The sequence below is a fragment of the Oryza sativa genome, chromosome 11 (genome assembly GCF_034140825.1).
Source record: "Oryza sativa Japonica Group chromosome 11, ASM3414082v1".
NCBI lineage: Eukaryota > Viridiplantae > Streptophyta > Magnoliopsida > Poales > Poaceae > Oryza > Oryza sativa.
Window position 1 is genome coordinate 28,849,339 of NC_089045.1, and position 23,617 is coordinate 28,872,955.

The following is a 23,617-nucleotide window of genomic DNA, read 5'->3' on the forward strand; positions in this document are numbered from 1 at the left end:
ATTAGAGTTTTTACCAATATAATAATATCATTCATATATATGCTAAGTATATATATATATTGGAATTTTTATTAATTATAAGTCATATATTTGCTTATTACGATTTATCCACTTAATTTATTACAGACAAAAATAATTTTTTGAAGTAATTGTCATTAATCTTTGTACTTTAAATAATGTTAATGCATTAACTTCTATTTTATAAACACATATGTAAGCGAAAATCATATGCAGTGCTATAATCTTTAGTCCCGGTTCTTAACCCTAACCGGGTTTAAAAAGAATTTCGAAATAGCGGGAAAAGATATTTACTCCCGGTTGGTAAGACCAACCGGGACTAAAGATCATCTTTAGTCCCGGTTGTTCTCAACAACCGGGAGTAAATATCTTTTCTTTACTCCCGGTTGTTCTCAACAACCGGGACTAAAGATATCTTTAGTCCCGGTTGTTCTCAACAACCGGGAGTAAAGATCCGGGGGTATATATATTCCCGGTGCGCCCTCGTCTTCTTCACCAACACTTAGACGTTTTCGGCCGATCGATCTCTCTCGGCCTCTCTCCTTCGCCGCCACTGCCTAGGGCAAATCCCCGCGCCGACGCCGCCGTATCTCGCCGTCGTCTCGAGCTCGTCGTCCTCGCCGCCGCCTCCGCCTCCTCCGCTGCCGCCGCATCTCTGGGGTGAGAGCCGCCGCCGCCAGATCTCCCTTTATCTCGATCTCTCCGATCTCGATCTCTCTCCGTCGCGCCGCCCGCCACGAGACGCCACGCCACGACGACGACGCGCCACGCCGACGCCGCGCCAAGCCGCCGCCGGCACGCCACGCCGCCGTCTTCGCCGCCGCGCGCGCAATGCCGCCGCCGGCACGCCACGCCGCGCGCCGCCTTCGCCGGCGCGCGCGCATGCCGCCGCCGGCACGCCACGCCGCCGCCTTCGCCGCCGCGCGCGCAATGCCGCCGCCGCCACGCCACGCCGCGCGCCGCCGCCGCGCCACGCCACGCCGCCGCCGCCACGCCACGCCGCCGCCGCCACGCCACGCCGCCGCCGCCACGGCCCCGCAACGCCACGCCGCCGCCCCGATGCCGCCACACCACCGTTAACGAACGAGAACGAGAACGATCGAACGAACGAGAGCGAGAACGAACACGTCAACGTACGTTGCCGCGAGAACGTGAACGAGAACGAGAACGATCGAACGAACGAGAGCGAGAACGAGAACGATCGATCGAAGACAAGCGAGAACGAGGGAACGAACGTGAATGAGAACAAGCGAACGAACGTGAATGAGAACGAGCGAATGAACGTGAACGAGCTAGGGAACATGAACGAGCGAACGAACGAGGACGAACGTTAACGTGAAATGCAATATATATATATATATATATATATATATATATATATATATATATATATATATATATATATATATATATATATATATATATATATATATATGTTACTTCGCTATAATCCTAATACATCTTTTTGTATCTTGCAGAAAAGACGTGTTGTCGGAGTCGTCCGTCAAGCCTGAGTGGAAGAGCTAGCCCTAGAAGGAATTGGAGCAGGCAAGTGATGTAATAATATAAATGATTGTTATATTTGTAATGCAATTAATTAAGATTATTAGACCTGTAATTGGACTTATCATATAAGATTGTGTAGTGTTCTAATATTATTTGAGTTTTAATATAAGATTACTTTATTTGTAATTAGACTTAGTATGTATAATTATTGACTACGGAATTGGGGCGACAAGTAGCAATTGACTATTGTAGTCTTAATTAGACTTAGCATATACGCACGAAACACTTAGCATAGATGACTATTTTAGTCTTAGCATGTAATATTATTGGAGTTTTAATATAAGATTACTTTATTTGTAATTAGACTTAGTATGTAATTATTGACTATGGAATTGGTGCGACAAGTAGCAATTGACTATTGTAGTCTTAATTATACTTAGCATATACGCACGAAACACTTAGCATATACATGACTATTTTAGTCTTAGCATGTAATATTACTTGAGTTTTAATATAAGATTACTTTATTTGTAATTAGACTTAGTATGTAATTATTGACTACGGAATTGGTGCGACAAGTAGCTATTGACTATTGTAGTCTTAATTAGACTTAGCATATACGCACGAAACACTTAGCATATACATGACTATTTTAGTCTTAGCATGTAATATTATTTGAGTTTTAATATAAGATTATTTTATTTGTAATTAGACTTAGTATATAATTATTTACTAGCTAGGGTTGTACAATATACGTCACCTAGACTTAGCTTATATCACGATTTGTAATTAGACTTAGCACGTAAGGTTGTGTAGGGTTCTAATGTACGACATTTACACTTAGCATACATGACTTAGATTGTTAAAACATAAATGTCTCGTGACTTAGCAGATGTTTCTTGTATCAACAGATGGCTGACCGCGATGAGGAACAGATATTGTACGATACAATCGCGGAGGGAAGCAGCCAGTACTGGAATGAAGAAGAGGGGAATGAGGATCCAAACCAGTACTTGAACGAGGAAGGAAACGTGGAGAGGGATGCGGAGGGGAACCAGCAGGGGCACGTGGAAAGGGATGTGGAGGGGAACCAGGAGGAGGAGGCTAGTGGTAGTCAACCCTCCGTTGGACAGAAGAGGGCACGCGGGCAATGAGGTGCAGCGAAGAAGCTTGAGGGTCGGCACATCATAACGGAAGTGGAAGAAGATGGACGTCCTAGTGCCCCGGCCGAAGCCGCCAAGAACTATGTACGTCACAGCGGTTGGGTTGTGCGGGATAACGTGCCTGTCAGTACGGTGTACTGGCGAAGAACAAGGGCACGCGGAGATCATGAGAGCTTTGTCCCAGATTCGGAGAAAGAGATGCTGTGGACCACAATGCTCGAGACATTCACCCTTCCTGCGGGTACAGAGGACAAAGTGAAAAGGTGGACTCTGAAGAAAATGGCAGAACAGTTTCAGAGCTTCAAGGGAGATCTGTACCAGAAGTATATACTGAAGGGGCAGACACCGAACTTCGACACATTCCCAAAGCTAAGGGATCATTGGGACGAGTTCGTTGCATATAAGACAGGTGAACAAGGGCAGGCGATGATGGAAAGAAACAAAGAAAATGCCGCCAAGAAGAAGTACCATCACCACTTGGGGTCAGGAGGCTATAGCGTCGCGATGCCGAAGTGGGAGCAGATGGAGGCTAGCTTGATTGAGAGGGGTATCGAACCGGCAACAGCCAATTGGCCGGAACGATCGAAGTTCTGGTACTATGCTCACGGTGGAACGCTCAACCCAGCTGATGGCTCACTGGTCTTCGGCTATCAGATACAAGAGGCTGCGCGACGACTAACAGATGCAGTGGAAGCCTCCTCTCAGGGCACGTTCCGACCAGACAGAGATAGGGACGAGCTGACACTCGCCCTGCAGACTCCAGAGCATCCAGGACGAACTCGAGGGAAAGGGGTGATTCCTTGGAAGATTGGTTTCAAGGAGGACATCCACACGTACAGGAGTCGGATGAGGAGCAAGAGAGATACCGAGGCGAAGATTGCAGACCTAGAGTTCCGGGTATCGAGCTACGAACTCAACATGCAAGAGGAGGTGGCAAGGAAGGTTGATGAACGCATGGCCGCACATCGGTCCCATGATCCCCAGCCGACCATTCCTCCTGCAATGGTGAGCCCGTCAGGAAACCGTAGCAGCTGCGCCTCAACGGGGCAGGTAGGATCACAGAGCATGGACGCCATGCAAACACAGGATGAATCGACCTGTCCCGTTGATGACATCACTCAGCGGACACCATGTGAGCTGCATATTCCTTTCAAGAACTTATCAATAAAGGTAAGATTTAGCCATTCCGCTAGTTGCTGCTTATATATGTTGATTACTAATAAATAATCTCTCACAACATGAAGGTGGCGTCGGGCATGGCCATCCCAACGGACCCTTCAGGTACTTACCACTGCAGGCCGATTCCAGCAGGATACTCGAAGGTCGAAGTTGAGTTGGTCGAAGGCGCGTACGAGGACCTCGAGCTGGATTACCCTGGAGGAGACGGTGAGACGCATCTACGAGACACAAGCCATGCCATTATTCTATGGCGCAGGCGGTACATCATCCTCCCTGGGCGACAAGCGGCGTCTCGTGCACCATCTCCTCCGGCTCCGCCATCTCCTCCTCAGGATCCTGCACCGTCTCCTCCTCATGCTCCGCCAGCACCGTCTCCACCTCAGGCTCCAGCATCGACTCCTCCTCAGGATCCTGCACCGACTCCTCCTCGTGCTCCTACACCTACTCCCCCGCAAGCTCCTCTTCCGGCACCTTCAAAGTCAAGGGCCCCCCCAGCTCCACCGCCTGCCCACACAAGGGCAACGAAGAAGGCGAAAGTTGACGCCGCCAAGAACAAGGACCCGGGGTACGATTGCACGCAAGAGGAGCTTGACGCTTACGTTGCATCAGAAGTCAAGAGACAATTCAAGCCTCGAAGTCCAGAAAAGAAGATTCCTATAGACCCCAGTGTCAGGAACTTCTTCAGGGGTATGTCTGCATCTGTCAAGGAGGCCATCAAGCTATCGGACTATGAGCGAACGCTGAAGAAAGCATCTTCTGGAAAGTCCAAACCAGTCCCTCAGCTTGGAGAGCAACCAAAACAGGAGATCGAGCCGTTGGTTACCGGTAAAGAAATGACGATAGAACAATTTATTACTGACACCGGTCTAACTACGGATCAATTGCTAGGAGTCGCACCAATCGAAAAGGCGGAAGTGAAATACATGTACGAACTCGGTAAACCGCTTGTCAAGCCTGAGCTGCTGCAGTCCCTACCCACACAAATGTACAAGTTCCATCAGCTGTACATGGAGATGAGCGCCGCCGGTAGAGAGATGATCGGAGCGAGGATCAGGGACACGGACTTCTTGCAAGGAGATGACATTCTCTGGATCAATTTCAAGGGAATCTACGAACTATACCAGCTGGACGCCCTCGACGTCTCTATTATGAGTTGCTGGATTTTGTAAGTATATCGTTCGGTTAGATTTCTTACTATACGTCTCCTTTAATAAATTAGGTCCTTGTATATAAGTAGACTATAGAAAATAATATACTCCCTTTTATCGTTGTAGAATGGAGATTCAAAGGGCCCGACGGCGGAGGGTTTTCGATACTGGATTCATCGACCCTCGGAGAGTAAACGTCGCAATGCTCGACCAATATCCACAAGAAACAGAGGACAATCTCGTCCATCTCCTGAAGGCGCAGCATTACAAGACGTTCATACTGTTGCCATACAACACAGAGTTAGTTTAATTTTACTGTCTTCCTACATACCAAATTTCATTCCCGTACGAACTTGCTAAGTGTTTCATATGTAATGCATCCCACGCACATTGCAGATTCCACTGGGTGCTTTTACTCTTCGACCTGGAGGCCTGCACCGTCAACGTATATGACTCAATGGATAAAAAAGAGTCTACGTTTGACAAGGTTTTCGAACTTATAGACAGGTACCGTCATAAGTTCCTTTGTTAATTAAGAAAATCTTGTTATGTTAATTGCTACTACGAATCATAGCTTTAAACTCCATGTAGGGCTTGGTATCGGTTCCGTCATTTGGTCCGCGGCAAATGGAGAGAAAGACTTAGGCGGAAGTTCAAATTTCCTGTGAGTACACATGCTCTATATTTATATTTCTCCGATTCAAATACATACAAGTGTATATTAATTAGATCTCTCGTTGTTTGTCATTTATTTGTAGTGCGCAAAGCAAAAGCAGGGAAATAACTTGTGCGGCTATTACGTGTGCGAGTATTGCCACTGCCTTGCAAACCAAATCATCACCACAAGAGAGCTCGATGTACGTACAAATAAATTCAAAATTTCATTACGTAGCGATTTCTTGTTTAATTACTAATCAATTTCATACATTCATATAGTTTATTCGCATGAGGGATAACCTGACCACACACAAGGAATTTATCACGGCGGTTCAAGAACAACTCATGGGATTCATCAACGAAGAAATCCTTAATCCCAAGGGTGAATTCTACTACGACGGAAACACAATTCACCGGTCCTTAGCTTCTGAGCTAGCAGCGAGTACTACTACGTCGAAATGATAGCTAGCTAGCTAGGACATATAATGGATTGTAATTAATACATGACTACATATGTTTCTATATGCATGTGTACACATTTTCTATAATGTAAATATATTTTGGTCATATATATATATCTATATACATATGCATTAATTTGCATAACATATATATGTGTATAAATACATATATATTATGCATGTATATACATATAATATAATATAATATATATATATATATACATATATATATATGTATGCATATATATGTATTGAAACATATATATGCATGGTTTATATATATATATATATATAAACTATATATATATATAAACCATGCAGCAACAGGGCCATGCAAAAAAAAAAAAGGTCAGCTCGATCTTTAGTCCCGGTTGGTAACACCAACCGGGACTAAAGATGGCTCAGCCGGCCACGTGGCTGAGCCATCTTTAGTCCCGGTTGGTGTTACCAACCGGGACTAAAGATCGATCTTTACTCCCGGTTATTTCACCCGGGACTAAAGATAGCGATCTTTAGTCCCGGATTGGTACTCCCGGTTTGGAAACCGGGACTAAAGGGGGGTTACGAACCGGGACTACAAAGGGTTTCTCCACCAGTGTTAAGACGGCGTTCGAGGTTGTCTGTTGCGATGGGTAGATAGATGGATGACCGATCTATCTGAGCGCCGCAGCGGCGCCGCTGCCGCCTGTCGCCGTGGCCGCGTCGTCAAGTCGTACACGCAGTACAACTGTACAAGAGACAACTGGATAGCCAACTTCAGACCTTGTCTGGTAATGGGCCGGGCTTCATGTACTGAGGAACTTGCAGAGTTGTGGGCCGCACTGGTTGCTCGTAATGGGCCGGGCTACATGTAATTTCTGCAATTTTGATACCACTACATCTCTTTGATTTAGGAATAAGTCTATTTTGCCTTCCTCAGCCCTTATCGTCTCCCGCAACTACAAAACCCATCTTCAAAAACCGGTGAAAATCAACTCCTTCGGTGGTTTGGTAAGTGATTTTTGCTGACATAAAAAGTTGACCGCGGTTGATTCACTGAGTCAGCAGTGGACCCACGTGTCATCGACTCCTCTCTTCCCCTCCTCTCTTGTGAGGCCGGCGGCACAAATCCTGTATTGTATATGCATCACTGACGGAGCGTGGGGCTCCTCACCGGGAGACCGCGCAGGCCTACCTTTGCCGGTTCGGCCGGGGGCCCTGGGTGAGGTTCTAAGCTCCTGGTCTGTGGAAGGTTTGCGAGAATGGAAGAAGCACAAGACACGGGCGATGTATACAGGTTCGGGCCGCTGAGAAGCGTAATACCCTACTCCTGTGTTTTGGTGGATCTGTGTATGAAGAAGCTACAAAGTGCGAGCCAGCCCCCGATCGTTCTGGGATCTGGATCCCCTCTCTAAGTGGGCAAGGTCCTCCTTTTATATCTCAAGGGGATACCACATGCACCATCTCTCTCTTTTGTGTGGGGACTTATCCTCTCTTTTCTCAAACTTGACTTCTCTTCATAAATGGACGGAGATTTGTATGGTTGCCGTCCGAATGACCTTCTGATGGGACGGCCCATACCTACCTCCACTTCCGCCGGAAGCAGGCGCGACGTGGGAACATGGCTGTCTGCTGATGATATGACCAGTGTCAGACCGGTCACAAATCGGTCATTCTTGTCCACCACGTGTCAGTTTATCAATCTGCATGTTCGCCCTTCTTCATACAATGTCTTGCTTGTAATGGTTAGGATGAAGCCTGGCATATATCTGACCGGGTCCAACGTGCCACCTCCAGGAGCTAACACGCCGGCTCCGGCTAGTGACGAGCGCTTAGAGGCTCTCATCCTGACGGGATGGGGCGAGGCGTGCGTCAGACCGCCTGTCGCCACCTAACCCACGATCTGATCGGTCTGTGACTGGTCACAGACCGGATAAACGAGCGTGCTGCACTGCGTTACATGCGGCGTGACGCGCTCGTCCAAACCGCAATAAATGCGGTTAGGTGAGCCCCGCTGCGCTCACCTAACCCATACACGCGGCGCAAAATCTACAAGGGGTCGGGGCGCCTCAGCCCTCGGGGCCGAAACGGGAGCGGTCCGACCCCTCGGGGAGACAAAGAGGGGGGCGGCCACATCACCCTCAGGCCCGACCCCCCCCGAGGGGGTCAGGCCTCGTGGGTGATTGCTCCTGCCCAAGCCTCTAGTCATGATACTCCCGGTCCCATGTCACTGACAATCACGCTTCTAGCGCGAAATAGCAGTAGCCTGCAATTTTTATTTGATTCGAACTCGAGACCTCTGGCTCTGATACCATATGAGTTGCATGCACCGACCAGTTCAACCCAAAAAATTAAGCTGATGAGTAAAGGCGGGCAATTCACTTTATATACAAACACTCTGTGAGAAGCTCGGCGGCAGCGAGATGAGCGGGGAGGGCACAGAGGTTTCTCGAGACGGCAGTGGTGAGGGAGATCAGGGAGGCCGTTGCAGCGGTGTTCTGGCTCTGTCCGTGTCCTCAGTGACGAGGGCTCGACGAGGTCGTCACCAGGGTTCACTTTCTCGCCGGTAACTGCGCGGTAACCGCGGTTACCGGGCTTACCGTGGGGGGTCGGTAAAGAAAACCGGCGGTAGGGTTTGGGCAAATTTTGCTCAAATTCAAAAATTTGAAAAATAATCGAAAAAAATAAAAAAAAATCATGGATGTAAAGCTTGTTTTGTATGTTGTTATGGTGAAAAAATTTCATCAAAAAGATGCAGGTAAATTCAAATTTGAGCGCAAAACCTATTGTGAATTATAAAAAAGAAAAAAGATTAAATGGAATGGGCCAAGTATGCACTGTTCACGAGGCCCAATAAGGCCCACAATGGGAGGAAAATATCTTTGGAAGCCTCTGCTTCGTTTCTCTGGCGAATCCTACCGTTTTTCCCCTCTCTCGCGTAGTTGCGCTCAGGACCAAAGGGGCGACGGCGTGCGCCCGCGCCAGATCCGCCACCTCCGCGCCGGCAAGGCCGGTTCCCGCGCGGTAAGCGGCGGTAACCGCGCGGTACGCGACGGTAACCGCCTGGGTTGACGGGCAAGAGGTAATCCCTCCGTTTTGAAGGTTTTCGCGCGGTTAGGAGCGGTAACCGTGCGGTTTTGTAGGGTTACCGTCGGCTTCGTAAGCTATGCGACGATATACGTATGTGCGGTAATCGTGTGAAAACCGTGGTAACCGTCCACCCTACCGTGGTTACCGTGGCTTGAACCGTGGTATGGTATTTTTTACTGTGATATGCATGAACATATTTGGGGATTTAGGTCAATAGAACATATTTTTACCAATATGCATGTGGAGTATATTTGGGGATTATGTGAAATACATTGGGAATATGAGTTTATTTCGGCATTTGGTTGCCCGTGCTTGGCTAAAACCATGCATGTGAAGTATATTTGATTGCTTTGGTCTATGTACATATAGGTTAAATTAAATACGTCATAGTACGGAAGAATTTGGACTCTATTGTTATTGTGGACTATATTGTTATTCTGGACTGTATTGTTATTCTGGACCTACATGTGGACATCGTTATGTTTTGAAATGTGAGATTGATGATTGTTATTGTTGTTATAATGTTATGAATTATTGTATTGATTTGAACTCCACAATATAGAGTAGATCATGCCGAATTTTTCTGTTGTATAACCACATCTTAATTAACTAAAATACTCACATTTTAGTTTTTTTCTATTATTTTTTTCATTTTTCTTATTTCAGTTCCAACATATCGCGGTTACCGTCCTCTTACCGCGGTTACCGTACCAAACTGTGCGGTTACTGTGTCCCTACCGTGGATTTTGAATTCAAAAATTTGGAAACGAAATTTGTGCGGTTTTTCGCGGTAACCGCATGGTTACCGCGGTAACCACCATACCGCGGGGGTTCGGTAACCCCCCCCCCCCAAAAACGGTAAGGTGAACCCTGGTCGTCACAGGAGCGGGAGCTTGGGGAGGTGGCGATGGTGTGGGTAGGGGTGAAAACGGTACGAAAACTTTCCGGATTCCGGACCTATTTTCAAAAATGGAATCTGTCGGTCGGAATTTTTCGGAAACAGAAACGAATTCAGAAATATTTTCTCGGAAACGGAATAAAAAATGATAAGGGCAGTTTCCATCGGAACTCGAAATCGGTAAGAAACTTTCCGGAAACTTTCTCGAAATTTCCGGAGTTTCCAGAAATCACAAAATACCCTGAATTCGTTTTTTAAGCACTGAAGAGTTAATACCATGGTGTTTGGCTGTTACTCCCTCCATTCCATAATATAAGGCACAACCACTTTTTTAGATGTTCCATAATATAAGGCATGCATGCATATAGGCAATTAACTATGACCTCTTCTCCATTAAATTATTACTTTTTTAAATCCTCCACTCTCATGTTCTTTAATTCTATTGGATGCATGCATTGTATTTATTAGGATGATCCAAACTACAAGATGATAATAATTATTTTCTTGGTCTTTGGGTTAAAGGTGGTTATGTCTTATATTTTGAAATGGAGGGAGTATTTTTTTTAAAAATATTTGTTATGCAAATCTAAAATTACATAAAAATATTTTTTCCAGCATTGGGATTGATCAACCGCATTACTAATTTATTCTATAGATTGTGTTTTGTGATGTACTATTGATACTTAACAATTGGACCTATATGATTATGTTTTATGATGAATTGTTCACTGTTGGGACTTGAGAATTGGGTTTATTAGTTTGAGGGTTTTTTTTTATTCCGATAAATTTTTGTTACCGTATTCGTGTTGGTTCGTTTTCGCTCCGTTTTCGGTTTCAATAATATTCGATTCCGTTTTTGTATCTAGGGTTTCCAATTCCGATTTCGATTCCGAAAAAATATGAAAACAAAAACGATAAAGATAATTTTCATCTATTTCGGTACCATTTTCACCCCCTAGGTATGGGAGATCGGGGACGGGGAGACCACGCGCGGTGGCGGCGTTCCAGCACCGAGGCCACGTTCCTCGCGAGGATCGATGACACCAAGGCCACGCTCGTCATTATCTACACGGTTGTGCCGCCAGTCCATCGCGTCCGCCTTCCCTGTAGCGTACCCGCGTGCATGCCATGCCCCCGTCCTGGGCCAATGGTAGCAGTATAGCACACCTCGCTGGGCGCGTCTGATGCGCGAGTGTTCGCGTAGCGCGAACGAGAAACAACAATCAAAAGCGGTAATTAAGCACGTATTCCGCTGGGTCATCGTCCACGCATCACGCGTGTTCCTGCGGGACTCATCTGTTGCAAGCCTCGATCCTACTCTCCATGATCGTAATTAAGCACCATCCTTAATTAACGTTTTAATTAGGATTTACTATTAAGATTTCTTTAAAGAAGAAACAGAAATTCTTAAAAACTTTCTACTAGTAAACTTTACACGCGAATTAAAACTCTTTACTCAGAAACTTTATACTCGGAAACTTTATACACATGAACTTTATATTCGGAAACTTTATATACATAAACTTTATACTCGATTTTTTATATTGGAATAAATATATTTATTTTGTAAATCATGACTTGTAAAGGACACAACTCGTAGTATACTCCTTCCGTCCCATAAAAAACCAACTTAGTACTAGATGTGACACATCCTAGCTAGTACTACGAATCTAAATATACCTCTGTCCAAATTCGTTGTACTGTAATGTGTCACATCTAATTCTAGATTTTTTTTTAGGATGGAGGGAGTATCTATTATTGAAGCAAAAAAAATTAAAGCAACGAAAATAAGTCAGCAAGCAGAAACTATATCGCACATATATAGTGTAAGAAACTAGATAAACAAAATAGTAAATGCAACAAAACTAAATGAGTTTATCACGTAAAAATTTCCCGTGTGGATCCCACTCCAGTAGCAAGAGGCGGCAAAGCTGCATGCATGCACGCGCTCTAGCTTCTCTCTTCTCTCCTCTGCCTAACCCACGTAATAAAAATGGAAAAGGAGGGAAATAAGAAGAAGGAAAGAAAGCCGGGCCGACAGCTTCGCCAGATCAGAATTTGGCGAACGTTCGCGGAGTAGCCGTTTCGCACCTGGCTTGACGCGTCAGGCGAGGCGTCCATCGTGCCAATTGTTGTCGTCTCGGAAGTCAGGTTTCACCGTGCTCAAGTAATCAATCGTGCAGCTGAGCCGGATGCCTACTAGTTCTTGCCAATCTAAGTTTTGTTGTCAAAATTGGGATGAATGTACGTATGAATACATCTCTAGTAATTAAGCTGATCATGATTGTGTTTTTTTATAGTAATTGATGTAAGTTACATGTTGATTGCTGCACTGCGTATCACTACAAGAAAAATGGTTTTTCCAGGTGGCCAAAAATGAACCTATCAGACGGGGGCACGATCCGCCTGTATGCCATCGATTTTCGCAGACGGCCCAGTCACCCGCCTGCAAAAATCATCAAAACGAACAAAAAAAAATCGCCGCACCCCCACCTGCGCCCCTACCCACCTCCGCTACCGCCACCGCCCTCCCCCTCCCTCCCAGATCCGCTGCCGCCGCCGCCGCCGCCGCCGCCCTCCCCCGGCCTCCCTCCGGCCGGATCTAGGAGGGAGGGAGACTGCCGCCGCCCTCACCCGGCCTCCCTCCGGCCGGATCTGGGAGGGAGGGGGACCGCCGCCGATGCTACCGCCCTCCCCCAGCCTCCCTCCGGTCGGATCTGGGAGGGAGGGGGACCGCCGCCACCGCCACGTACCTCTCCTCCTCCCTCCCCCTTCGGCCGGATCTGGGAGAGAGGGGAGGGGAGCCGCGCCGACGCCGTCGCCTCACCGTCGCCGACCCCGCCGCCTCCGCGCCTCGCCGTCGCCGGTTTCCGCCGCTCCCATCGCTAGTGAGAGGAGAGGAGAGGAGAGCTGAGAGGAGAGGCGTGAGGCCTGAGGGAGAGGAGAGCTCTGACACTTAGAGAAAATCGATGTGCTGTGGTGTCTATTTATATCCATATCGATTTTTGCAGGCGGACCGCTTAAGTGGTTCGCCTGCGAAAATCAGGCGGACAGCGAGTTTTAACCGGGTTTGTATTTTTGTAGGCGGCCATTTGGCTTCAATGGTCATCCCCGCCTGGAAATATAAAAGGCCAACGTTGCTAAAAATCGTTTTTCTAGTAGTCCTGGGACATACTGATTAATGTCCGCATCTGAAAATGATGTGATAGTGGAACATACTCCTTTCATCTTAATATAAGTACAACCTAATACAGATGTGACATACCTAACACACATGTCCATCTAAATTCATAGTCCTGAGACAAGTTACATCTATACTAGGTTGCACTTAGAGCAAGGTCAATAATATAGCCTGCGGTTGGCTCCAAAAAATAGCCATGTCATCTATAGTAAATGCTAATGTCTATACAATAGAAATGCTATAACACAAATTTTTTATTGATTCGTGGGACCCACCATATTCTCCTACCTCACATTCTCTTTCTCCTTCTATCCCCTCACAGTTCATGTCTTCTTCTCCTATTCCCTCGATTCCTGTCACCGACGACGAAAGACGGCGGCGGCGGACGCAGGAGATGGTGGCGGACGCGGAAGACAGCGGCGGCTGGGCCGCGCAACTGAGGCGGAAGACGGCGGCGGCCGGGCCACGCGGCGGAGGCAGAAGACGGCAGCGGCTATGCGGCGGGCGACGGGGGCAGCGGCGGCCGGGTCGCGAGGCTGAGGCGGAAGATGGCGGCGACGGTGCGGTGGGCGATGAGGGCAGCGGTGGCTAGGCTGCGCAGCTGAGGCGGAAGACGGCGGCGGCCGGGCCGCGCGACAGAGGCAGAAGATGGCGGCAACTATGCGACGGGCGACGGGGTAGTGGCGGCCGGGTCGCGTCTCACATGGCTGATGCGGAAGACGGCGGCGACCGTGCGGCGAACGTGCGGCGGGCGACGGGGGCAGCGGTGGCCGGGCCGTGCGGTGGAGGCAGAACACGGCGGCGACCGTGCATGCGGGCGTGACGGGGGCCGTGCGCCGGATGTGGGAGATAGCGGTGCCTGTGCGTCGGCGCCGGCGAGGCTAAGGGTGGCGGTCCAGTGGCTGCGGCAGTTGGTGATGGAGGCAGGCAGCGTTGCAGCGAAAGGCATGGCCGATGCGGGAGTTGGCGAGGAGAAGAGGCAGCGCAGGGTGGGCCCCACAGTCTCCTCGAGCGGCGCGTGCAGCCGGCGACAAATTAGTCACCGGCTCACTCTCTCTCCCTTCCCCTCTCTCCTCCGGATCAACACAAAATCCTACATGGAACTACTACCGCCCATCATTGTACCTGCTCTTACATGTATTATATTATTAAAGGAATAGAAAAAAAAGCATCCACGTTCGCTCTCATGGTCTAGAAATTCTCATATTAATCGGAGAAAAAGAAAAGGCAGAGTCCATATAGGAATACAATTTAATAATAGCTGAAATTCGGAATTAAAAAAATAAGGAATATTGGAAAAGGAGACTAGAGTCCATATAGAAATACAATTTATAAATAACTGAAATTCGGAATTAAAAATAAGGAATATTAGAAGAGGAGACTAGCTAAGAGTCCATATAGAAATACAATTTATAAATAACTGAAATTTTCGAAATTAAAAATAAGGAATGTTAGAAGTAGGGTATAGAGTCCATATAGAAATACAATTAAGAAATAATGGAAATTCAAAATTAAAAATAAGGAATATTAGAAGTAGGGCATAGAGTCCATATAGAAATAAAATTAAGAAATAATAGAAATTCAGAATTAAAAATAAGGAATATTACAAGTAGGGTATAGAGTCCATATAGAAATACAATTAAGAAATAATAGAAATTTGGAATTGAAAATAAGGAACATTATAAGTAGAGTATAAAGTCAATATAGAAATTTAAAACTAACTAAAATTCAGAATAAACATAATAAAATTAAAAGTAGAGTTCAGAGTCCGCATAAAAATACAATTTACAAATAACTAAAATTCGAGATTAGAAAAAATATGGGAAGAAGAGTCTAAAGTCAATATAGGAATACAATTTAGAAGTAAATAAAATTCAAAATTAAAAATTAAAGAATATTGAAAGATGAGTTTAGACTTTAGAGTCCACATATAAATACAATTAGAAATAATAAAAATTCAAAATCAAAAATAAATATGATTGGAAGAAGAGCCTAGAGTCTATATAGAAATACAATTTACAGATAACGAAAATTCGGAATTATAAAAAAGAAATATTGAAAGACGAGTGTAGAATCCATATAGGAATATATTTACAAATAATTAAAATTTGATATTAAAAAAATTAATAACTATTATTAATAACTAACACGTATATAAAATACAATATGATTATTACACATTAGTAGTTTCGTAAATATAGTACAAAATTTAAAATTATGTTGTCATTTTAATATATTTGAATAATACATTAAGAAAACATATATGTTATTATATGAGAGAAAATATAATAATGCTAGCCGCACAATCTGCGCGGGCCACCATGCTAGTTGGAATGAAGGGAATAGCTCTTCCAGTGATGCAGGCAGGGCCAGCGAGGCGCAGATGGGCAGTTGATTGGGATTGAGCTAATCTTATAAGGGTGTGTTTTGTTGGGTGAATGAGTCTGGATGGGAGATGGCCGCCCGAGTTTTTTATGTTTGGTTAAAGGGTAGGGTGGATGGGGCGGCCCGGAATAGAAAATATTCTCTTAATAGGCTGGACGACGAGTGATGTCCATGTGGCTGATAACGGGGAAGAGGAGGAGGTAGGAGTCGATCCTGCTCTGAACATCCCTGAACTTTTCAGCCTGCCTCCCGGCCATCACCAACCTGTACATGGCGCTATTGTCCTGGCATGCCATCACAAGCTCGTGCGCCTCCCGGAGCGTGTCGTCGAGCCCGGTGAAGACGCGGCGGGCGAGCTGCTCGCACTCCTTCTTGTTCTGCTGAGCCGTCATCGCTGCCTGCATGATCATGGTGATGAGGCCGCCGATGTCCGCCCCGACCAGCTGCGCCACCGTTGCCGCTTGCCCCAGCCCGCCCCACAGCGCCATGCTACTCGCAGTGGTCTCTCAACTCAGGAGGATTGTGTTCTTGGCTTCTTGCTAGGGAAACTGTTTTAATCTCTCGAGGGGATATCCCCTCGTTCTTTGTATGTCACTTAAATGGTTATGAAAAAATTTAAAAAAAAATTGGGAATGTGTATTAACATGTGATATAACACTTCACAAACATGCAAGTTCAAATTCAACTTGTATATCTTGTAATGAAAAAAATAAATTGAACCGCAGCTAGTTAACGTATATTCAGGGTCAAATTTGTTTTTTTCGTTGCGAGATGTACAAGTTGAATTTTTACTTGTATGTTTGTGGAGTGATATATCATATATTAATACATCTTCTTAAATTTTTTCATAACCATTTAAGTGACATGCAAACAACGAGAGGATATCCTCTCGAGGGATCAAAATCCTCTTCCCTTCTTGCTACCAAATTTTCGCGGAATTATGGATGGACAACAGGGTCGGTCAAGGGAAGGAGACAGATAGTGACGGCCTCACGGCCTGACGCGGCGCGGGAGAGGAATTTTCCTGTAAGTGGGTGTGTGTCGAATTTTCCGTCACACTGGCTCACAGCCACAGCTTCGACTGCAGCCGATAGACCTTCTTTGTGGACTGACTGATGGTGAATTTGCTGATGATGGACGTACTTAAGACTCAACAATTTGAAACGTGTCAACGGAAGTCGTAATTAGGACAGGTTGAAACAGGACCATGCCATATATATGCAGGGAAGTTCTTTTTTAAAAAAAATAGTTTCCCATTTTTATCAAATAAAAAGTCCAAATACCCCCTTAAACTTTTGATGAAAGTCCACCTAACTCCTTAAACTTTGAATACCATCTATATTACTGTCACACCCCATTCTGATACCGCCGTACAACGGCACCTGACAGGAGCGTGTCGTAGGGAAAACGGCGCGAACCGCTTCCTACGAAACCGCGATCTCGGTACCAGTCCCAGGACATAGTGCTGGTACCCACGGTGACAAATATGAATCATAGCAATCCTTAAAATAAATAGAGGACTTATTTACCTTAACTTAGGTTGCAGCTCAGACAGCCCGAGAATACAACCGACGACGCGGACGAGGAAACACCAACAGCAGCAGCAGCAGCGGAACCAACGGTCTAACACCCAACACCACAGGCGACGGCTGGGAACCAGGACGAAACCCTAATCTTCACTTCACTTTATCTTCTCTTCAGGGCGGAGGAACTATATATATATTTATAGAGCAAGGGTGAGTACTTTTGTACTCAGCAAGTCACGGGAACTTAGGTGTTTAATGCTAGCTTGGAAGAGAGGCAAGGTTGTTTTGCAAATCTTTTGTTTGAAATCATTTTGAAATCACTAAGTGATTTATTTCTTTCTATGTTTGGGCGAAAAGAGACTTGCGTCTCGATTCGACTTTAAGAGATGCTTTTCAACAGCTCATTTAGCAATGTACCGACCTCCCGGGTCAGATCATTACTTCTCGGCTCCCAGAGCCATTCCACTTGATTAATCGGCTCCCAGAGCCTTTTTCATTTTCTCGGACTCCCAGAGCCCAGCTGCCCAGCAGCACAACAATCCGCTTCCACTCGGGAAGCCTAGTCTATGATGCCCGCAGACATCCCGAATCACACAGATTCGTTTCTGACCACTCAGGTCGTCCATCTGCCACATAGGCTGATTCTGGTTACGATTCCCACACCACAACAACTTTTCACAAAGCACAGGCAAACAAATCTACGCAACGGGAACCACCTCACATCCGCCCATGACCGTGGGCACGGCTGTTCGAACAGTTAGTTAACCTCTGCAGAGGGGTACACTTTACCCACAAGATACGAACTTATTCCGAACACCCGTCGGTATCGGAGGTTCGCAACAAAGCCTTTCCCCAGCCGACCCAGGGTTACCTCATGCCACATAGAAGGATCAAATCCTCACATAAACATAGGCCATTTTAGGCGTGCACAAATCAAACTCCAACCACCTTGATCGGTAAGTGAGCAAGCTTCTCGTCCTTGCCTTACCAGGAACCCGGTTTGTCCGACCCCGCCCCGGCGTTCCCAACTATTGGCATGCGAGGTTTCCCTGAACCGTCTAGTTACTTAACCAGGGTGTCCCATTCCACCTTGTGGTTGCACTTTGGTTATGTTCGATGAGTTTCCCACAGGAATCGGTCCTTATATGCGAATACGGGACAGTGCCACATAGGCACAACCCCCGCATCGCGAGTTTTCACAATTCATTTTATTTTCAAACACACCGACACCACATGTCGGGTTTTGAAGGCTTCACAAACCCTTTTCCCAAGTTTTCGACAAACAACGGTGTATGTGGGATATTTGGTATACGCGCTCAGAGAGCACGAATACCGAGGTACCACAAGGGTGGAGCGACAAGGAATCAGGGTAGTACGACCTACGGAAATTAGTGCGACTACTGGGTAGGTCCGTCGGTTTGGCACGCAAACCGAGGCCAAGCAAGTTAAGTGTGTGATTCTAATAGTGCAAGTTGCAAACAAAATAATAATGACTTTTCAATTATAGGAGCAATTGATCAAAGGGTGACTTGCCTTGCTCAAGGTCTTCACGAAGCTTCACGAACCTTCAAGAAAACCCGCGATCGACGAAAATCCGGTAACCGCAACTATACGCAAACAATCAAAAACCTAAACAAAAGACCAAAAGAAAGATCCTATTTAGACTAGATAATAGTACCATTAGATAGATCTCAATTTCACGGAATTACTGGAAGTTGAACGGAGTCAATCGGACGAGCGGTTGAGGAGATATGGATTTCCTAAGATTATTTGGATTTTCTGTCTAAAGGAAAAGGATTTATTAAATCCTTTGGAAAAAGGAAATGGACGAAGGATGTGAATCAGACTTGTCTCGGGTGGCATTGGCGCGGCCCGAGGGACTTGCGCAGCTCGGGCGAGCCTAATGGGCCGGCACGGCCGCGAGGAGGGCGGCCCAATGGGGCGTGGGAGGGGGAGGAGACCGACCGGGTGGACCGCGGTCCACCATGCGGGGTCCCGGGACGGGCCCACCTGTCGGCGGCTGGGTTCATGGAGGAATGGGTTCACGCGGGGGCGGCGCTAGGGTTTATTGAAGATGGCGCACGGGCGGTGCGCCGGATGGACCGAGAGGCGGCGGGCCCACGCGCAGCCATAGGGCTCTCCGTGGACCGCGCGCACCGGTCGAGGGAGGGGGAGGCGGCAGGCTGGTCGTGCTGACCCGGTCGCGGCCGATGTGGCTCCGACGTGGCGCCTACGTGGCAGCCACACGGGCCGGCGGGAGGAGGAAGAAGGGGAGGCCGAGATGGACGGCGGACGGCGGCCGAGTTCACCGGAGCTTGTCACGACGATTCGAGAGGGAGGGAGCACACCGGATTAAAGAGACGGAGGAGATAAAGTGCGCCACCGGCTCGGATTCACGGAAAGGAGACCGGCGACGACGAATCGCGGCGGCCCTCGCCGGCGGTGAGAAAAAGGGCAAACGGCGGAGGGGCGACGAGGATTCAATTCGAGGCGGTGGAAGCATCTCCGGGGTTCAAGGAATCCATTCCCGGCGTCGGATTGGACGGAGCGGCACCGAGGTTGGCTGGCGACGAGAGACGGCCTCCGGGACAGAGCATGGCGGCCGGCGAGCTAGCGCGCGGTGCAAGGGCGACGAGCGGCGGTTCGGCGGCGAGACCTGGGGCAGTGTCCATGCGTGTTCGGGGGGCTAGCCGAGCTACCACGCGAGCTAGGGAGGGAGAGGACGAGCAAGAAGGGAGAACGGAGGGTGGCATTACCAAGCCGAGACGGGCGCAGTGACGAGCGGCCGACGGCTCGGGAGCGAGCTCTCCGGCCGCGGGCCGAGGAAGGGGAGGAAGGAGGGTGCCCGGAGTCCCGCGTCACGCGTCCTCGCACGCACCGGTCTCCCGGTGCTCGGCGGCGGACGGCGACGACGAGAGCAGAGGAAGGGCGACAATGGCGCGGTGGAGTAGGAGCGTGAAGTGGGAGGGATTGAGATGGGATGGGGAGCTCGGCTTCGGGTTTTATAGGCGCGGGGTGAGGCGATGTCGGTTTGGGGGGGGAGAACCGACCTTGGCGGTCAAGCGCTCGGCTGGCGGCAGCGGCGGTTTCGTGGGCGATGCGAAAGCGGCGACGGCGTGGATGCTCTGGGCGGCGAAGGCGGTGGATCGGACGGCCGATTTCGAACCACGGGAGCGCAGGGCTGGCGCGGTCAAGGTGGGAGTGGCGAGCTGGCATGGTCGCGGTGGTGGCGTGGGCGCGACAGGGCGCAAAGGTGGCGTCAGCGGCGCCCTGTGTCCGCTCCCGCACCAGGACAAGGGAGAGAGCGAGACGGCCTTGCCCGCAAGGGAAAAGCGAAAGGAGGAGGAGGAAAGGGAGCCTTGCTCCTTCCGTTTTTGGGCGGCGAGGCTGGAGAGGCGCGTGGGATTGGCGTCGCCGCGTTGGCGGCTTGTGGCATGCGGAGGCGGGGCCATGGTGACGCAGCGGATGACAGCGAAAAGGGAGGAGGGCTGGTTTGGCGGCGAGCGCGGACCAAGGCGGTCGACGCGGCAGGGGCGACGGTGGTGCGGCCACAGCGGTCGGCCATGAGCGGCGCCACGCGCGGGAGCATCGGCGTGGCGCGGTCAAGGTGGGGCACAGGCGCGGCAGGACGTTGTCGGCGTCCTCTGCCTCCGCGCACAAGAAGACAAGGGCGAGAGGAGAGAGGCCGGGTTTAGAAGGGAAAAGTGAGGGAGGACGGTGGAAAGGGAAGCCTCTCCCTTCCGTTTTGGGCGGCGGGCAGGCGAGGCGCGCGCGGGAAGGGCGGCCGGCGAATTCAAACGGCGGCGGCGGGAATCGGCGCCGAGGTGAGGAGAAAGCAGAGAGGGCGAGAGAGGGAGAGGGCGGCGCTCTCTCTTGGCTCGGGCACGACGCGCTTGCTCAGCACGTGCGAAGGGAAGGGGGAGGAGCGGCTGAGAGGAGATGGGCCGAGGAGAAAACGGCCCACAAAAATCCGAGGGAGGCAAAATAGACTTTTTCGGAGGAGATTGATTTGGAGAGAAATGGAGAGATTTAGGGTTTGGATTCGAATTCAAATTTTATATTCAAACTCGAGGGTTTAGGGATGAATCAAGGGAGACTCAAGGAAATGATTCGAGATGGGGATTGGATATTTTCGGAAATGGGGATATGTATTTGGCGGGGATTCAAGGGATGTGATTGAATTTCGGAGACTTGAGTCGGATTTGAAATCTTGAGGTGGACGATTTTGATGGCGATGAGAGGGAACAACGGGATTTGAATTGAGGTCCTTGGCACAACCTAGACTCGCACACAAAGAACAAAAATTTTCGCAATTAGGATTTTGCCGAAATAGTTTTTAACGACTCACGAAAAGCGGAGCGTTACAGATCCACCCCCCTTACAAGAATCTCGACCCCGAGATTCGAAGGTGGACCACACACACGAAACCAAAAAGGATCTTCAGACTTCTTCACAGCTTCAGACTCTGCTAGTCTTTCTTCAACTTATTGTTGCGTGCTTGCCGCAAAACGGTCTGGTACTCTGACTCACTTAGCATTCTTTATCTTACTGTGGCTCTGCTCTTGCCTGTGGAACCTGTTCTTCTCCTGCTCCTTCAACTTGCTCGAGATTCCCAACTTTTCCGTTTGTTTCTACTTGCACATGGTTCAGACGACCTTGTCCAACGGGCGGTGAGGTCAACGAGGCAGAACCACTGTTTGGTGACTTTGAACTTTTTGGTCCAGATACGTTGGGAAGGCTTGTTGTTGGTTGGACTCGTTTTGACTTGACTTTCTGAGGGCAGCACCATGAATAGTGTCCCATCTCATGGCAGATGAAACATTCGACTCCTGCCTTATAACCACGTCTTTTTGAAGGTGTAGGGCATGGTACGGAGTTGCTTCCTTCATGGCTATTACTGTTGATCATTGTGGCTTGCTGACCAGGTTCTGACATAGTCGAACGAGACGTAGAACCGGAACTAGTTGAATGCTGAGATGCTTTCTGATAGTATTGTGCTGGCGAGTTTGTTTTTCGACACAAATCTTCTTTTGCTTGAATCTCTAGGGACATTACTTTGCGTCTCTTGTATTCTTGCATCTCTTTCTTTTCTTGGATGTCTTGGCACATGTCGCAGGATGCTTTTGCTCTTTTGTCATCAGGGAAGGTTGAACGTACTGCATTAACATTTGGCGAATTTGGGCTTCCTTGGGGATAGAAGGGCATCCTTGAGGTGCTCATATTAGCTTGTAGTGGTGCATCCATATAGGGTTTTTGGGGGCAGTGTCTCATGTAATGGCCAATTTTGTGGCAAATGAAGCATATGAATCCGGGAACGTGTCTGATCTTCTTTGATTTGAGGGTGGGGGACTTGGGTAAGTTTTGGCAAGATTGCATTGTCTGACATTGTGGGACATCTTGCATGTCAACTTCTGATGGCAAGGTCTTTCTTTTGTGACAACTTCCTTCTTTAATCATGCTATTTTCTCGCGATACGGATTTATTGATTGAGTTCTGAAGGTTGGGGCAATTATTAGCTCGAAGTGGGGTTTTCATCCCTGTAATCATCACATTTAAGAATTCTTTGTTCTTCTCTTTATGGGTATCAGTGCCTTCTACTGATTGTGTTCCTTGTATTTCTGCGGCCTCATTCTTACTCTTGTCTGGATTCACCTTGGGCTGTGGTAGTAGCAGTTGTTGTTGTATAGAAGCCAAATTTTGAGCTATTTCTTGTAGCATCTGAGTCTGATTGGCTAGAATCTGATAAATATCCATTGAGGAGTGTTGATTTCTGGTTGCAACTTCCTTGTTTGGTCCAGGAACAGTATTATCAGTCTTGGCAACTTGGTTGGTGACTTGTTCAGCTAGTTGATTTGGATTTTCTGACAAAGCTGGGTCTTCCTTAGAACCAAGGTAGTTGCGGACACAAGTCTGACAGGTTGGTTGAGGTGCCATCTGCTTCAGAGGGACTGAGATCTGACCAACGCAGAAAGTAGATAAGAAGAAAAGGAGGAAAACAAAAACACTACATCAAAACGGTTTTCGAAATCACAGAAGACATAGGTGGTGTGTTCCAGCCGGTAACCCAACTGGTCTAACACCTGAACACGGACTACCAAACAAAACTCACACACGCACTAGTTCACCACAACTCCTACCGAGCGGGTGACGGTACTAAGGTTAGCCTACCAACAAGGGCTTAACTAAGACTCCTAAAGGCTTGAGCACACCTTTCTTCAACTGGGCGTGAAGATAGGTTTACTCTAGGATAAAAGTCAAAACGAACGACTAGCTTCTACTTTTGGACACAAAAGATTTTTCGCAAAACTAGAGCTAAAGGGGACAACGACACCTTAGCTTTCACAAATATTTTTGTACTCAAATAATGCCATCCTATTAAGGGGTTTCGATCCTAGGGCCAACCTATGCTCTGATACCATCTCTTGT

The 23,617-nt window shown here is 47.9% G+C and overlaps 2 protein-coding genes across 2 annotated transcripts; one reads left to right on the forward strand and one right to left on the reverse strand.

The window, feature by feature from the left end:
- The first annotated feature begins 4,267 nt into the window (after nucleotides 1-4,267).
- Nucleotides 4,268-6,220, forward strand: LOC136354076 (uncharacterized). The gene is made up of 6 exons (XM_066305711.1): nucleotides 4,268-5,031; nucleotides 5,141-5,314; nucleotides 5,411-5,521; nucleotides 5,606-5,678; nucleotides 5,773-5,871; nucleotides 5,951-6,220. The coding sequence occupies exons 1-6, from the start codon at nucleotides 4,556-4,558 to the stop codon at nucleotides 6,131-6,133; spliced, it is 1,116 nt and encodes a 371-aa protein (XP_066161808.1). The 5' UTR covers nucleotides 4,268-4,555; the 3' UTR covers nucleotides 6,134-6,220.
- Nucleotides 6,221-15,808: 9,588 nt separating this feature from the next.
- On the reverse strand, nucleotides 15,809-16,292 carry LOC107279473 (cell number regulator 13-like). The gene has a single exon (XM_015761257.3). The coding sequence runs from the start codon at nucleotides 16,151-16,153 to the stop codon at nucleotides 15,809-15,811; it is 345 nt and encodes a 114-aa protein (XP_015616743.1). The 5' UTR covers nucleotides 16,154-16,292.
- Between the last annotated feature and the right edge of the window lie 7,325 nt (nucleotides 16,293-23,617).